At 44.3% G+C, this 18,287-nt stretch overlaps 1 protein-coding gene across 1 annotated transcript in view; it reads right to left on the bottom strand.

The window, feature by feature from the left end:
- Positions 1–16,131, bottom strand: part of ACBD6 (acyl-CoA binding domain containing 6) — a 78,742-nt gene extending 62,611 nt beyond the window's left edge. Inside the window, exons 1-3 of the mRNA XM_079313747.1 lie at positions 15,892–16,131; positions 10,047–10,111; positions 9,456–9,552 (exon numbers count right to left, since the gene is read on the bottom strand). Coding sequence (XP_079169873.1) covers positions 9,456–9,552; positions 10,047–10,111; positions 15,892–16,089 — 360 coding nt within the window. The 5' untranslated portion in view covers positions 16,090–16,131. The remainder of the gene's footprint in view (positions 1–9,455; positions 9,553–10,046; positions 10,112–15,891) is intronic.
- Positions 16,132–18,287: the final 2,156 nt, after the last annotated feature.

Raw genomic sequence — 18,287 nt, 5'->3', positions numbered from 1 at the left:
TACCTACAGGATTCTCCAGAGTCTTTTGAGGAGTGCCACCTTTCCTTAGAACAGGAGCAATTTGGTAAAACAGTGTCCAAGTATCCAAGCAGGAGACAATAGCTGCCTTTTAAAGGAAAACTTTTTCCAATCTAAGAGACAAATAGCGTTTACATGACATTAACCAGTGACAGTTAACATCCAAACAAAATCTTAATCTCTAGTAATTACACTCAATACTTGATATTTACTGTAAAGAGCAAGCTAAACATAACTACTTAAATCTTTTTCTAACTCAAAAAGCAGTATTTTCACTAAAGAAACAGTTTAATTATGCTATAGCTTATGTTGTACACAAAACAATTACAGCTGGTTGCTCCTACCCAAAAGCATATGATATTCTTAATTAACACATTCCCTCTTTTAAACCAGCTCTGCATGTACATGCAGGGTACACAGAACCTGTGCCTGAATACTTTCAAGTAAATGTCTACAGCTCCACACCTAAATCAATGTATTACAAATTCCACAGTGAGATAAACCTGAAATTTCTACCCAAGTTCCTGAATTTAAGAGTTTCTAACACTTCAAGTTGAGAGTCTTGCAACAGCTTCAATTACTTGGGAAAATCTGATTTTATTTGTTTTTAATGATAGGTTGAGCCCTTCACATTTAAAGCAGTCACACTGCCTGCCCAGCCTGGTGGGTTGCTGGCCAGAACAGGAGCAGCAGTTTGAGGAGAGGCTGTCACAGCTCCTGACAGGGCAGCAGAGCAAGTCAAAGCTCCCCTCTGGAATGTCCACCAAGTGCCACAAGCAGAGGAGTCAGTCCCTGCTCCTCCACCCTCACTTCCCACCTCAGTTGGCTATTCCAAGAGACAGGACTTTTCCATGTTTCTGGACACTCCAGGAAAACATTTGGATCCAAGGGTGCCAGGATGGCTCTCTCCTGCTCAGGAATCCACCTGGGCAGCAGGAGTCATCACACAACCACAGAATGGTTTGGGCAGGAAAGCACCTTAAAGGGCAGCTAGTTCCAACTCCAGATGAAACTGGGCAGAGAAAGCAGATCTTGCCCTCCTCCTCTCACCTCACCTTGCAATTTCCTATTTATTTTTCCTCCTCTTCCAAACCTCCTGTTCCACCAGAGGCTCTGCTCTCTGCCCCAAGCTCCTGAACTGACCATGGCAGCTTCCAACTTGCTTCAACACCTCTCCTCTGCCAGCCCATCCTGCAGCTTTGCCAGCTCCCAGTTTTGCCACATCAGCACTACCAAAAGCATCAAGTACTGATTTGTTTTAGCCAGAGGAGTCTTCAGTACAGAAATGAACTTCACAGGAAAGTTTTGACTGCTGGTGGAGTCACCTCTCATGCAGAACACTGCTCTTTCCTGCTTCCAGCCTCACACAGCTACTTCACAAAAATGAGCTTTTCAATGCTTTTGTCATTCATGTTTTTGTGCTGAGGAGCAGCAGCATTGCTGCTTAGATCTGCAACAAATGAAAACTGCACTTGGCATTTAAAACCTTCCTTGCCTCGCCAGAAACTGCCACCCCAAGGCAGAAATGACAGAGGGCACCTGGGTTGCATCTCAGTCATTTCAGCTTCTGGTCTGAAATTTTAACAAATTCAGCCTTGCCACCTCAGTTTAAGCCAAGGTCTTGGGCTCTCCCTGGAAATATCAGTATTTAACCATTTTCTATCAACTCAGCCACAGAAGCAACAACTTTCAGCAGAGGATCTGCAGCAACTGACACCTGATCTGTGATCAGGTACACAGAGGTGCTTTCTCAGCTAGGAGAGCAATTGCTCAAATGAAGTTTTAAGATCCCAGAGCTCAGCTGTATCCTATGCTTCCAATCCTACAGCTGTGGGATCACAGAAGAACCAGGTGCTGTGGGACTGCAACTAGAAAGCAGAACCTGTTACTTCTGGACAATGATTACAGGGATAAGAAAAAAAGCAATAAATTCCCTGCTGCACAGAAAGTTACACAGTAAAGTGTTTTGTCTCACTCTGTTACATCTTGTCATCACTGTATGACAGTAGTTTGAGATTATATATTTATAAATTTACTTGCTCTTTTTTTTTTTTCCTCAATAGCCTCTGGTGTATCTGGTTAGCACACAGTGTCTTCATCCACCTGAAAGCCAGGAATCATGATGCTGGAATGCCACACACTTCACTTTGCTGCAGCAGCACACTCAGCAAGGCAGAGCTACACCTCTAATTATTCTTTTTTTCTGAATACATCCCAAGTAGTATATTCTGTAGTATTTCTGTAAGCAGTGCAATATTTCTGCAATCGGTGAAAATTATTTCAGTGATGTATTAAAACCAAAAATATTTAAATATTAATATTTAATCAAAATCACTAATTGTGACACACCCCCTTACCCCCCAAAATTTCTTGGGTGGAATTCTCAAAACCCACTACTGTTACATCCTAGTATCTGCAAGAGAATAAGCTATGCTACTCACAGCACACTAACAGAGTGAATCAACACTGCCAGATCTGAGCTGGAAAAATGAGGACTAGCACCTCTGCAAGCCAAAGTTAGCCCTTGGAGGGCTGGTAAGATTGCATATTTAACATACAGTATGTTTTCAGCAAGAACAGGCAGCTTAAAAGGAGGGAGAGAGAAGAGGCATAACCCTTGTCATGATAATTCTCTCTTTTGAAGAAGCTTAGAAGTGTAGAAATATGGGCAACCTCTGTACAGGATATCAGTGCAACCTTCAATCCACAACTGCATTTCTGGTTTGCTTCCTAAACTTCAGCCTCTCTGAAATACAGACTTGTAGCTTGGCACTGTTGTATTTCAATCAATCTCTTGGTGGAGGATCAGAATGTCATAAATAAAAGGAGCCGAGACGATAAATTTCTGCAGAGATGTAAAATCAAAGAGAACAATCCAACAGACTCCCAGGGGGTGAGAGGCTGACACATATTCCAGCTGTTTATATTTCTACTATGAGATGCTGGTTCATTTTAACTTCTTCACTTCTGCACAGCTTGCCAGAGACACAGTTCCAAACAACTGAAAATCTCAGTGTGGGTCTGGCATTTTGTTTTGTGCTCTACAATACAAGGCTGCAGGAGAGAAAAAAATCCTGTGATTGATCAAACTTGTCCACAGCCAAAATCCCAGCCCCACCAGCACAGCACCACAATGCCTGGCAGGTGAGTTACTTGCAAAGACAGGGACAGAAAGGCAGTAAATCACCTATAGATAGCTTTGTTTGTGAGTAGGATCTGTATCAAGGACTCCTCATGAGAAGATGTAGGAAAGCAACACTACTCACCTTTATTGCAGAAGAATGGGGAAATTTAGTTCATGTTTGTAGTGTGCTATTTTAGTTTCTGACACAAAAGGAACTACAAAACATCCCCTTGCTAATAAGCAAAAATGGTTCTGAAAGCATGCTCCAAAAGCAAAGCACTAAAGTCTAATTTTGCAGATAACAAAGTGCCTTTTTTTTCCAACTTGGATAAAATAAGATGGGTCACTCCACCTCTAGTCTCACAAGTAGGAATGAAGTGTACACAAACTGCAAGGTTTTGTGAGGCATATAAATAACTGTATCCTCCACTAATTCCACTTGCATGCTAGAGATTGTCCCTCATACAGCTGGCAAAAGGCAGCAAGGCAGAAGAATCCCTCTGTGTGTTAAAATCTCAAACTTCTCAGGATATAAAAACCTTCAAAAACTATTACATACCTCAACGTGGTTCACAAAAAACCAGCAGTTTGTCTAAAACCAGAGGACACTGTAGTTTTACATGCCCCAAAGCCAGATGCCTGGGGTGGATCAATTTTCTGGTTTTAATCTTAATTTCTAGTGCTTCATTTTCTGTTAAAATTTTAAAAATACAGGTTTGATAGTTTGGTTTTGTTTTCAAAGGGGAAGAGCTTGATGACAGTTTACAAATTGTTTCAGTGATATGCTTCTTCCAATGTGGTCACCACTGAAATAAGATCTTTCAAAATAAAAATAGTAGAGCAAACAGTAATCTATGTTGTCCGTACTTTGCTAGAAATTATTATTATTGTTGTTAATAACAACTTTTGGGTTAAAAAAAGCAAACAAAAAGTCAGATATGAAATTCCCTAAGGATGAAGTGCCACAGCAGGATCCATACAAAGAACTGAGCAGAGCACTGTTCCACAGCTCCTCTTCCCAGTGTGCTGCATTAGCACAGGACAGCAAGCTTTAGGGAGCACAGCCATAATTTGATTAGTGCCCACTTTACACGATGCAATTAAATTGCTTTTATACCACAAAAGAAATAAAATCGCTATTTTTCAAAGTTTTTGACCTCGCAGCACAGCAAGCCATAAATTGAGATATTCCCCCAAACAAAGCAGGTGTGTGAGCTCAGTGCTGCTGGTGACAGGCACAGAGAGACCCAAACAGGTCTTTTCCCTTCCTGCTCTTCCCATCCCCCTTGTAATCCTGACCACACCACTCTGCTGCTCTTTCCCAACCACAAACAGTGGCTGCTGGGCCAGATTATCAAGGGAGACATCTGTTTGACTGATAGAAAAAACAGGAAAACATGATGGGTGCACTCATTTTGTTTACAGACAACAGTTTTTCTAAAGCATTTCTTGATTTCCAGAAGAAATTCCACTAGCCTGAAGAACTAACCAAGAAATCCACAGATTTCAACCTGAAACTGCATTTACCAGCCACTAATCTAATTCTTAGAAGTTGACCAGACATAAATCCTGCAAAAGATCAAAGCTTCTTGTTTCATATATCAACAGGGCAGACTTAAGCAATGAATCCAAATTTTAGAAAAATTCGAGTTTTGATTTCCAAATTTTTTTTAATGTCATCAGAAACAGAGTTTGTATTTGAGTCATGACAGAATTTTTTTAGTTCTCTTGGAGATCCTACACTACAGAGATCTAAGCTGCCTTGGAGAGCATACTTAAATACAAGAGGCTCATAAATTTAAATTAATTGTTAAAATAACTCAGTTAACACTTGGTGCAACCTGCCAAAAGCACACATCGATCTCAGCTCTTCTGCAAATCTGGGTATTGTTTCTCCTGCTTTTAACTGTATCTCTGAACTGCAAATTCTCTTTCCCACATTTTAGTTTCAACTTGCTTATTGCATTTAAATGTGACATAGAAAGGTTATTTCACCAGAATGCAGAAGGGATGGATCCAGCCCTGGGCACAAGGTACCTGGCTACCCACCTTATCAAATATTGCCCCCTGCAGTACTTCCTGCAAAAACACCCAATGGACAAATCCATTTATTTTATTCCCAAAGGTTTTCCACCTTACTGGACTGCTTCAAGCCTGCAATAATCAAGCATTTGCTATTTTATTCACTCTGAAGTTTGTTCTCTGTTGCATGAGCCTTTTTGTTTCCTAAGGGTCCTCTCCTGGCTGCTCTCACACCAACCCAGCAAAGGAGAGATTTTACTCCCATTCACTCTTTGGGCCAGAGTACAGAGAATTAAATCCTTCCCTACTCAAACAAGGCACAGAATAGTACTTAAAAAAAGCACAGGCAACTTTCTCCCATGTAAACATCAGAACTTTCACTTCACACCTTCAAGAGCCTAAAAAGATGTTTGGTCAATGCCTATTTTCTTTGAGGTGGAACTCTTTCTCCTTTAGAGGGAAGTTTCTGCTCTTCAGATTCCTGATCTCCAACTTTCCTCATTACACAGCAGAAATCTTACTAACTGCATTATTGGTGAAGCTGAGTCAAACAAGTTAAAATGCCAACTTTTTAAACTCTGATATATAAATAGAAAATCTTTAAGTCCTCCAGTGAGTTTCAAAGCAAATAGGAAGAGGCATCTAAGTGTTTGGGAAAGGATGCCACTGAAGTTAGTAGTGACAAGCTGTTCAGATTGGAACTGGTAAATAGGCAATATAAGAAATAGGAAAAGGAAATATTTAGAACTCAGCCATGCCAAAATTGCAATCAGCAAATGGAAGGCTAAATGTGCTGAGCAAATCTGGATGCTTTTTTTATTATTTATTTTTATTGTTTGAGCCGTGCCATATAACCATCTCGTTACAAGAAGGGATCAATAGCAGCTCCCCTGCAGTGTCCTGTCACACCTCCACCCACGGCCCCTGCCACAGTGTTTCCATGGAAGGGACATCTTCAAAGCTGCTAAGAAAAGAAGTGCTGGCCTGCTTCTGCCTTCTTTGGGTTTGGATTTCTTCCTTTGTAAAGGACTGGAGCAGTGGGAGGTGTTGACATGAAATGTTTCTGTTTCAGGCTGGAGAATGCAAAAGAATGGCTTAATAAATTATTCTCTGTTCTGGAGGAAGAGTGAATAGACTTGAAGGACAGGTGATGTCTCTAAAATATGCAAATAGAGCTGAGCTGGTCCAAGCAATTACCTTTCCACTGCCTGGAAGTTCAGACTGAAAGGAATGACTCACAAGAAACAAAAGATGTGCTAAAAGGTAGAAGATGACGAAGGAAGACTACATCAAGAGGGGAAGGAGACAGCATGGAAAAGAATATTCCTGACCTCCTACTAACAGCTGTTCTTGGGAAAAACAACCAAACAAGCCACAGCACGTAGTAAGACTATGCCAACACAGAAGGGCTTTGTGTCAAAACATCCTGAAAGGCAACTGTGATTACTGGTTCTACACAAACACAGCCATGAGATTCCCGTGGCTTCACGGATTTAAAGACAATGGACCTCACCTCAAATATCCCCCAGGTTACCTGTTAATTTTAAAAACTTTTCAGCAAATAAAATTGCTGTAAAGAAGTGCAGTACAATCATTTCTTCCCAGATTTTAGACAAAGCTCTGAAAGAGAAGATTAGGCAGGACCATGAGATAATCTGCAGGGAGCAAGGGTGAAAAAGAAACTAAAACCACACTGGAAATAGCCAAGCAGATACTGTCAAAAATGGCACACAAACTTCAGAGAGCAGAGAACAGCTATGCTGCTGCCTCTCCACGTTCAGCTGTCTCCTAATGAAGTGTGGGGACTCCCAAGTCAGCAGGAATAGGAAGGAGCAGGTGAGATTTGGACTGCTGTTAAGAGTTCTCACTGCTCCTGGACACAAATTCAGGGCAATCCTACTGCATCAGAACCCTTTTACTTCTGTTTTTTTTTTTTTTTTTTCCCCAAACAAAGATACTAAATTAAAGCAGGTAAATCTGATGCTGGAAGTGCACTAATAAAGAAACTTCAATATGAAAGAATGAATCAATGGAGAAACAAGGAATGAAGAAGTGGATCTATTTGGACTGTAAATGAAATACTTCATTTACTTCCATTCTGTTTATTAACAAACACACTGACAGCCTGAAGGCTACAGAATAGCAGCAAACATGCTGAGGAAAAAATGAACCTATGAAAAAAATAAGTGGTTTTAAGCTTAAACTTTCACTAAAGGATCAAGCTAACAAAGCCCTTTTGCAAATATATGAAACTGGAGACTGAGGAGAGTTTAAAATAACACAAAAGAACAATTTTACAGATGAGATGAACGGTTGAAGAAAAAGTAAGTTTGGAACTCTCAGAAAGCTTTAAAATAGCAAAATTCATGAGGATGCACAGTAAGAAATGGAACACTTCTGTACTGTAATTACTACTGATGATTAATAATGATAAGAAAGCCAAACTTTTCAAATTTGTAATGTGCACTTCACACTGCTTTTAACCAAGCATTTGAAGTATTTCATTTACAATCTACAGATTGTGAGAAAAATCTGAAGGAACCCAGCAGATGAGCATGTGAGCATGTAAAGGAGACACAATGACAGTGATGAAGCACCTTGTAATGTACCCACTGCTCTTTTCTATAAATCCAATTCGAAATTTGAGGACTAAAGGAGCTATTTTATCTCCATCCCCTGACACATGCATCTCCATCATTTTAAAGAACAGAGCTCCCTCTCGTGGCCCAAGAAGTTGGATTTGATGGGGAGAAGGAAAAACAGGAGAGCAGCACGAGATGCATCAGAGAGGACTCCTGAGAGAATTTTCATCCTATAAAAGTGGAATTAAAAGGATGATGTAATAAGAAGGACAAGTGAATTCTTGTGAAGGAAGCAAAACCACTTTTATTTCAATGCTGACTTTTAAATTACATTTTCTGCTAAGGTAACCTTTTCACCTTAGGTGAAGAGGGGAGGAACAGTGCTGCCAACCTTTCTTTGTTTGCTGTATAGGTTCTTTATTAAAATATTTGTATTTTAATAAATACAAATTTATTCTTTCCTGGCTGACAGTTCTCTAACCTAAAGCTCACAACTCTAACAGTATTTCTCTGAGGAAAGGAAGTGAAGGGGATACCCAAAAGGCTAAGCCTGTTACCACACTGAAAAATTAGTTTAGGAAGGCATTGAGTATTTTGTTTGAATTCTTTTTTTTCATTATTTAATTAATAATCACGTGTTTCACTTGACACTCACTTCATTCAGGATTATACATATAATCTATATATAGATTTTTACAAATTACATTATTTCTGTATGAGACTTTTAGCCTGGACAAGAATTTACCCAAGCAAGCAGCCAGCTTTGGCTAACTGCACAGCACATAAACTATCTTCTCCAAGGGCATAAAAAAGGATTTTTCTAAATGATCACCTTTCTTTGCTGCAAAAACACTATGAATGGCATGAAACATGAACAAGTGAAAAAAAAATAACCTTAAGTCTCAAGAATAGCATCAGAAGACAACTCATAATCAAATTCTTGATTCATAGGATTGTGCCCACACAAGATTTTGCTTCCAAAGGGGCACAGAAGAACAAATTTCCTACCATGAGAGGAAATTACCATGCTTTCAGCATTTTACTATTAGTGAAATATCTCCACTCTATTTCCAAAGGCTACACTTTTTCTAAAGAGCAATCCTCTTTAAAAATTGTATAAAAGTCAGTCTATAAACAGGAGATATCCTTAAGGATTCAATCAAGTAATAAACCTGGTAGATGAAAGACAAATTAATTAAAATGACAGTACAGTCTCCCTATAAGACACAGATACAGACTTGTTCTGTTGGAGTATCTAATCATAATCAGATTTGGTAATTTGCTGCATGGAAACAAAAAGGAAACATTTTTAGAATTGATCATTCAGTTCATGTCACTTTCATGGAGATTGCTTTCTATTGATCAACATTTAAATAGTAGTTGAAAAGAGAAGGATGAGAAAAGGATAAAAAGTATCTTTACATGCTAAATACAGCATGAACCAATAAGAGCAAAATAAATTAGATCACTACAGCCAAAGCAGCCCCGTGCATGTGCTCTCTGTAATGAAGATCATTATGAATGAAAGAGATGGTTCTTCATGCTTCAGTCACAACAAAAGGAGAGTTTTAAAAACGAATTTAGACTTTAATCTGCTCCAAATGAAGTTTGCCATGCAGCAATTAAAGCCTGTGAGAAATTGAACCATTGTCAGCTTCACAAAGACAAAAGCTGGTTTGTTTTCCAAAGGATATTTCCACATTTCCTACCTGTGGATTCCAGCTGGGGTCGAGTTTTTTCACTGCAGCAATGTACTCCTGCATAGCTTGGTGAGGGCTGGTGTCTCCCAGAGCTTTCCAAGCCTCCCTAGGAGCAACAGCAAAACATCAGTGAGCCCCTAAGAGACAGCACAAGGTGTTTTTATAGTGACATCAGTGACAAACAGATTCAGTAAAATCCTTTCAGGGTATGCAAAGCCATCTTTCATTCAGCTTGAAATGGTCAACTTTGCTCTGAGGCCATGAATGGCCACTGTCAGTGCAGCTCTGTTGTGAAAGGATCTTTCAGGGGATCCTGATGCAGGCTGGAACACAGTTTGTGTTCACAGAGCTGCAGTTATTTCCACATTTTTGCTGTATGCACACCAGTTTTGGATGAAGACAGTAAATACAGGATCTGGGATTTCACATCTGTGTCAGGATAACAGCAAACACTTCCCTGTTAAACAAAGGATTTTAAAGCCATTTCAGTGGCAACTCTTTGAGCTGACATCCCCATAGTCCATAATTTGTCAACAGATGAGACAAGAGGCAACAAAAAATAGAGTCAGAATTGTAGGAATGACAAGGATTTCCTCTTACCATTTCTGCTTTCCCTCAAAATCAAAGAAGCTTGGCTTGGGGGTGTTACAGGTTCCAAGTTTCACCTAAAGAAAAGAAATTTCCTTCTGTCAGAAAAAAACAAAGGGGATTTGCACAAGGAAAATTCTGTGTTCTGATGGTTGCAGGGTAACCATGTCATAAGGCCAGAAGAAAGATTTTTTTTGGGAAACCATCTTACCACTGCTTTAGCACCTCTGCATCCCTGGGTTTTCTTTGCATGATGCACAGGAAGCAATTTTGTCATGCAGCTCATTTCTTTTGCATGCATTACCCATGGGGATAACCAGTGAGTGATTTCTCACTAATGTTATGTTTATTACCTAGCCAAATGCCTGATCCTCCACAAGTAGAAAGAAAAAAAATCTGTTGATTAGGGTTTCTACAGAGATGATTATTCATTATGGCTGAAATTCACCTGCTTCTGCAGGAAACTCGAATAAACAGACTTTGCTTAATTGAAATATATATAATAATAATTGCTTAATTAAGGTCCTCTGGAAGGCAAGGGGACAAACTTGGAGCAAAGGAATGCCAGGCAGCTCCTGAATTTGCTCTGAGGCACCTAGCAGCAGGAATCACTGCATGAGAGACAAGTCAAGGCCTGAATGCCAGAGATGAAGCAATCTGTCAGAAATTAAAATGAATGTGTGTGGGGGTGAAATTAAAAACACAAGGAGGAAGGGCAAGGAGAACCCAGGGACAGATATATGGAAAGAAGTGTCATAGCAAATGCAAAGCAGACTTGGTGCCAGTGGGATTCAGTCAGTTTTCCATGTGTAAAATTGTTTTAACACAAGGATGATGGGTGAAAGGCTAGAATTCAGAGCTGAACCAAAGCAGCAGCTCCTGGGAAGCAGTTACCATAGCAAGTCCCCCTAAGACAGGGCACAGCACAGATGGGGACCCCAGGGAGGGGACACAGGTACATCCTGGAGGTGGGCAAAGGCTTCTGGAGAAAGGTTTTGTTAGCCAAACAAAACCAAACTGCATGCAGCAAATGTTTTATGAAATATGCTCAAGTGTTCAGGCAGGTGAAGTGCTTAAATCAACTAACAATTCTTCACCTTAACAGGGTGGGGATTTTATGCTGAGGATGGAAGCATTAATCAGGCTTTAAAGAGAGCATGCCCATGCTGAGAGATATTTATTAGTTACACTATGTTTTCATTTAAAGTGTTAGAGGATATGAGTGACTGTAACTGAAATTAATTTTCTGTACATCTGACTGTCTCCCAGTGAGCAATTCATCCAAATTAGAACATCTTAGCTGGCCTTTAAAACAACATATTGCATTTCATGTAGAAATAGGAGAAGAGGCTAGCAACAGTTAAGTTCTATAAATCAGTCACAATTCATGTAGTCTAAATGTTTTTTTCTATGCTCTGAGGTGGATTGGACCACTTGTTTTAAAAAGCAAAACAAACCAGGGAATAAAATGCAAATTCATTATCTGTATGGAAAATGCCTGCTTGGCAATTCTTTAGTTCAACAGCCAACCTGAAAAAATTGGCCAAGATGGATAAAAAAATAAATCAGTTTTAATATTAATTTTCCACTGTCATCATCAAAACACGCCAGCAGTTTCCTCTCTGGAGATTTGGCACTCAAAGGCTGTTCTAGTATTGGGGAGGACTGTTAGCAACATTGATAGTAATACAAATCAAGGAACAGTAGTTAAATTTCATCCATCAAGAGGAGAAAAAAGTGCTCTTGTGCCCTGCTTGCTATTTTAAGGTACATTAAAAAGGCTTGCAGTGGTTTTGTTGGAAAGAATAAAACACAAGATTTTGGCTCCTCTCTTTTTGTTGCAAGACTCACAATGCAGGAGAAGCTAGGGAGGAATTTAACATAAAAGGGGACCTGAGCCTGATAGCTGAGGGAGTTAAACAATGCCAATACATACAAAAAAGGCAAAATTTTGAGCAGGACTCTGTCCTCCTGCTACTTCCCTAGAGGACCTCAAAAGCTGTTTTACTCCACAGCCAGCATGAAGCCAAGAACCTTTATTAGTACTTTAAATTAATACTTGCTCATTCTGTGTCCAGAAAATAATTACTGAAGGTCTCTAGGGTGCTGACTGGTCACTTGATGCTCAGTGCTCCTCATTTACAGTTCATCAGCTGCATTAAAAGAACATGACAGCCAGAATGCATTAAAAACTTCCTGGTATTGCTTCTGCATGCAGAGTTGCCTGCAGGCACTATTCTCCTGATTATTATACAGCAGAGTGTTCCAGCCAAATATTCCTACCTGATTGTAACTCTTGTAAGGTGAATTGTATTTGAAGCCTCCCTGTGGAGCAGTAACAGGAACAGAACCTCAATGGACAGCAGGTCTGAGCTCTTTCTGTACTTGGCCTTTGCCACGTAAAATAAACTGCTTTTTCAAGATGGCAATTCCTACCTGTTCCTGCCCATAGCCCTGACTGGAAATGGGGCCTAAGGAAGGACAAGCAAACACCAATCACAGAAATGGGGTCATGATGACCAAGGGACTGTATATCCCAGAGAGGCAGAGTCACACTGTAACAACCAAGTCAGTGCCATTGCACTGTTCCATGCAACAGAAGCTGCAGGCAGAAATTCCTGTGTTCAGGGCAGGTTGTGACATCATGTTCCACAATACTTCAAAGACATCATGCAAAATTGGTGTTATATCCTTCAGCCCACACCTAGAGACAGTACAGGCCCTGTTTTGCCATCAGCACTGGACTTCCAGCTTGCCAGCACCTCTCAGCATTTACATAGACACATCCTCCTCCTGGCAGAGCAGTTTTCCCAGTCCAATAATTTCCAGCAAGTTCTGGATCCCCTCCCCTATCTAAATCACCACTGCTACATTGGTCTCCATTACTGCACCTTCTGATTTTGACATTTTCCATATGACAGGCAAGTGCTCTCTTCACTTCACCACTACAGACACAAGGCCCAGACACAATGCCCAAAGCCATACAGAAAATAGTGGAAGGAAAGAAAAATCAGTCCCAGTCCAGAGCCTTATGGACTTGTGTGCTCCTCCTGTTATGGGGCAGAGTCATAAACTCAGCAACATCTTCTAAAAACCTCACTGGAGATGACAACTAAGCAATTCCCTTATTTTTCAGGTCTCTGACACATAAACAAAATCAGAGAGAAAAGTAATAAAATCCTGAAATGGCCTCCAATAAAAGGTAATAAAATTCCAGGAAAATGCCTATATACCCAAACAGTTGGAAATAAATAATATACAGTATTTTAACAGAGTGCTCAGCTGTTACTGTCACCTCTTTTATGACGGTGCTGTACCTTAAATCAAAGCCTTTAGTGACACAAAACACTAAACTGGGAAAAGACAAGGATGCCAAATCAAGGACAGTGGACAGATCTGAGTCAGCACCTTTTGTGTGCTAGCAATTCCACCATCCAGCAGGGTAATATATTAGCAGCTCATTATGCATCCTGATATGGCTGCTGTAATTAAATACAGAAAACTTGCATTAAGCACCCTCCTTTTGATTTAAAGCACAAAATGCTGCAAAACTTAAAGTTAGCAGGGCATAATCCTGCAGTGGCTCTGCTAGCAAACTTCTCCCATCACCAGTGCCAGCACTACACTGCCAGGCACTCTGTAACAGGGAGGGCACCTTTCTGAACTGGGAAGGCACAGAAATCCAGAGCCAAGCACAGCTGAAACCAAGGAGCACAAAGACAGTTGCACTCACATCCTGCTTGCTCAGGGACACAGGAGAAGGACACAGAAGTGCCCTACCTCCTCACTGGAAGGCAACTGGAAATCTGTGCTGACAAAGTGTTAATTGTCAGCTTTTCCTGACTTGCATCAAAACTCTTGTGAAACAGCTTCTGATTTTTGCAGTTTTTAGCATTAAACTCCTTATTGGTCTTACAGAGGTAACACCAGGAAACCCTCTGTAGTCTGTGCACTATCATGAGCTGACGAGCAACCAATCCCTTCCCATTTCCACTCAGGATAGTCACAAAGCATTTGAAACAGAGCAAAAAATTTTTTTTTTCTTTTTTTTTGTTATTTGCAACAAGCATCCTGAGAAAACAGACAAAAAATTATAGGAAAGACACCATTTTCCTCTCATCCTGGGCATTGTAAGATTCCCCTCACATTTTTTTCCCTACCCTCTTTTTCTTACAAGAGAAAGAAAAACCTGGGTTTCTGTACAGTCTGAAAACAAAACCTCACGTGACCAGCCTGCTTTTAACATAATTACTAGTCCACAAACCATGGCCTGGGAGCTGCCAGCTTAGAGGATAATTAAATATTGCACTAAAAAATTGAGAGCACTTATACCTGGCAGTAGTAAGACACAGGTAATCCATATGGGAGGAACATATATGGAAGATGTGCACACCCATCTTTTGTCTGATCATCCAAATGAGTGGGATTCAGTTCTAGGGCTGAGGCAGCACCTCTTGCCACACACTTGAGCCACAGAATCACAGAATGGTTTGGGTTGAAGGATCACCCAGTTCCAAGCCCCTGGCATGGAAAGGGACACCTTCCACTACAATAGGTTGCTCAGTGCTCCATCCAGCCTACATTTGTAGTTTTACTCTTTCATCTTCCAGGTGTAACAACACTAACAGTTTTCTGTTTCTCCAAGTTAAGCAACTGATACAGTCCTTTGCAACTGGTGGTTTGTTTGGTTTATGTAAACTTCTCCCACAGGAGCAGGAAGAAGTTACTCTGTGCATTCTGACAGGATGCATCCCACAGCTTGCTCGGTTCACACTGAGGGGGAAGTGGGGGTTGTGTTCAGGGATACAACCAGAACCAACCAGCTCAGCTGTGGAGTTTGTCCTCCACACCAATTTCAATCATGGTGGACTCTGCCAAAGCCAAATCAAGGCCACAGAATCATTAAGGTGGGAAAAGACCTCCACGATCATTCAGTCCAACTTTTGGCCAAACCCCACCATTCCCACTAAAGCATAAGGCAAAGTGCTTGGTTTCTGAACACTTCCAGGGATGGTCACTCCACCACTTCCCTGGGCAGCCCATTCCAGTGTTTGCCCACTCTTTCAGGCAAGAAGCTTTTCCTAATATCCAACCTGGACCTCTGCTGGCAGAACTTGAGTCTGGTTCATGTTGTTCAAAGGATGCAGTGCCAGGACCACCAGCAGTGAGAGGAGAGCTGAGGAACAACAACCAGGGTGATGGATTTACAGAATCATTTGGTTTGGAAAAGACCTGTGAGATCACTGAGTCCAACCTTAGACCTATCACCACCTTCACAACCCCTTCCAATGCCTGACCATCTTTTCAGTGATGAATTCTGCACCCAATCCTGCTTAAGGCTATTTCCTTTTGTCCTGTCACGTTACTTGAGAGCAGAACCTGACCTCCAGCTGGCCACAACCTCCTCTCAGGTGGCTGCAGAAAGCAACAAAGTTCCCCTGAGCTTCCTTTTCCCCAGGCTGAGTCCTCCCAGCTCCCTCAGCCGCTCTTCACCAGACTCGTGCTCCAGACCCTTCCCCAGCTCTGTTCCTTTCTCTGGACATCTCAGTGACCTCCCTGAACTGAGGAGCACAAAACCAGAATTTGAGATGCGACCTCACCCATGCCCAGCGCGGGGGGTCGGTCGCTGCCGTGCTCCTGCCGGCACTGAACATGTCTATTCTCTGTTATTTATCACCGGGCACTGTGTTTGATACAGCCCAGCATGCCTTGGCCTTCTCGGGCTCATGTTGAGCTGCTGTGGGTCCTTCCTCGCTGTGGCGCTTCCCCAGCCCCAGCCCCGGCCCCTCGGGCACCGCACCGCTCTCGCCCCCGCACCGGCCCGGCCCGCTCGCCCCGTGGGCCGGTCCCGCCTCACCTGCTTGTAGCGGGCGTACAGGTAGAGCAGCTGCTCCTTGCTGGCGGTGGACAGCAGCGAGGGGAGCCGCTCGGCCGCCTGCTCGAAGAGCGCGGGCAGGTCCCGGCCCGGCGCCGCCGCGCCCGTGGCCGCCGCCTCGGAGCCCGAGCTGAGCTCGCCGCCGCTCCCGCCCGCCGCCGACAGCGGGGGCGACGCCATGGCGGCCCGCGCCCGCCCCGGTCCGCCCGGCAACACGCTCCCCCGCCGCGCCTCGGTACGCGCGCCTGCACCGCCCGCGGGAAACGCGCACCACGCGCGACGGTTCCGGGCGGCCGCGGATCCGCGTGGTGGCGAGCGGCGACGTGACGTAGAATGGCAGAATAGTCTAGGTTGGGCAAGACCTCCAAGATCATCGAGCCAGAACGTTTCCCCAGCAGCACCGACATGTTCGCCACTAAACCATGTCTCAGGTGCCACATGCACGCGTTTTTTGAGCGCTTACAGGGATGGCCCCTGCCCTGTCCAAAAGTCTGACATATAAAAACTTTCCTAATATCAACTCTAAACCTCCCCTGCGCAACTCGAGGCCGTTTTCTGTCATCCTGTCGCTTGCTACCTGGGAGAAGAGGCTGACACTGAGCTCATTCCACTCTCCTGTCAGGGCGTTGTAGAGAGGGAGATCCCCCCTGAGCCCTCTCAGCTGCTCCTCACCAGAATCTTGCCCCACACCCTTCCCCAGCTCCCTTGCCCTTCTCTGGACTTGCTCTAGCACCTCAATGTCCTTCCTGAACTGAGGGGCCAGAACGGGACACAGGATTCGAGGTGTGACCTCCCCAGTGCCCAGCACAGGGGGATAAGTTAAAGGGGTGAATGTTAAAGCTCATCCAGCCTTGCACCCCGCCATGGGCAGGGATACCTCCCACTGGACCAGGCTGCTCAGAGCTCCATCCAACCGGGTCTCGAACACTTCCAGGGATGGGCCAGCCACAGCTTCTCAGGGCAATCCCTCCCGCGTCCCCCGCGGTCCCGTCCCGGGGCTGCCGCCGCCTCCTCCTCATCATCATCTTCCTCCTCCTTGTCTTCCTCCCGGGACCACTGGAGGGCACTCGCAGGCCGCTCCGGGACCATCCCGGAGACCGTGGGGCGGGAACCCGGGACACGGTGCCCGGTGTCGGCCGGGATCCTCCCGGAACACAATGCTCGGTGTCAGCCGGGATCCTCCCGGGACACAGTTCTCGGTTTCGGCCGGGATCCTCCCGGGACACGGTGCCCGGTGTCGGCCGGGATCCTCCCGGAACACAATGCTCGGTGTCAGCCGGGATCCTCCCGGGACACAGTTCTCGGTTTCGGCCGGGATCCTCCCGGGACACAGTGCCCGGTGTCAACCGGGATCCTCCCGGGACACAGTGCCCGGTGTCGGCCGGGATTCTCCCAGCACACTGTGCCCTGTACCGGTCGGGATCCTCCCGGGACACGGTGCCCGGGATCACCCGGGATGAAGCCGGTACACGATGTTCGGGATCACCCGGGATGAAGCCAGTACATGGTGTTCAGGATCATCCGAGATCTTCCCGGGACACAGTGTCCAGGATCAGCCGGGATCCTCCCGGAACACAGTGCCCGGGGTCAGCCGGGATGATGCCGGTACACGATGTTCGGGATCACCCGGGATTCTCCCGGTACACGGTGTTCGGGATCACCCGGGCTCCTCCCAGGATGCGGTGCCAGATTCCCAGGGGTGACCCTGCCCTGCCTTGCCCGGGGGTCCCGGCCAAGAGCCATCCCAAAGGAGGTTTATATTTATCCCGGTATCTCCCGGACACAGCTGTCGAGTCCCATCTCCCTCCTTCCTCCACCCCCGGCCGCGGCGAATGGCAGCCCCGAGTCACCTGGGCAGCCCTTGGCCACCCCCAGCCCCTTGCCCACTCCTTGCTGTGGGGGGCTGCGAGCTGGGGTCTCGGTTTTGGGGTCTCTGTGTCACCCCGAGGCACTGGAAGATGGATGAGGATGAAGGTGCTTCACACACATGCCCTGATCTCTCCATGTGGTGTCTCCCAGCCACATCCGACTCAACCACAGAATAGAAAATATCCTGGGTTGGAAGGAACACACAAGGATCATCGAGTCCCACTCCTGGCCCTGCACAGCACAGCCTCAAGAGGCACACCATGTGCCTGGGTGTTGTACAAATCTTTCCTGAACTCTGTCAGCCTTGATACTGGGGAGCTGTTCCAGTGCCCAACCATCGTCTGGGTGAGGAACCTTTCTCTAATACCCATCCTAACTCTCCCCTGACACAGCTCCATGCCATTCCCTCAGGGCCTGTCATTTGGGTGCTCCAGCTTGCTGCCTTGGCTGTGTTAGGGCTTTTTCCACCTCTAAGAAAAGCCACCGGCACCCAGTGAAGCTGTGAAGAG

This window comes from Erithacus rubecula, assembly GCF_903797595.1.
Source record: "Erithacus rubecula genome assembly, chromosome: 10".
NCBI lineage: Eukaryota > Metazoa > Chordata > Aves > Passeriformes > Muscicapidae > Erithacus > Erithacus rubecula.
The sequence above is the reverse complement of the archived record's forward strand: the minus strand, read 5'-3'. Positions and strand labels throughout refer to the sequence as shown.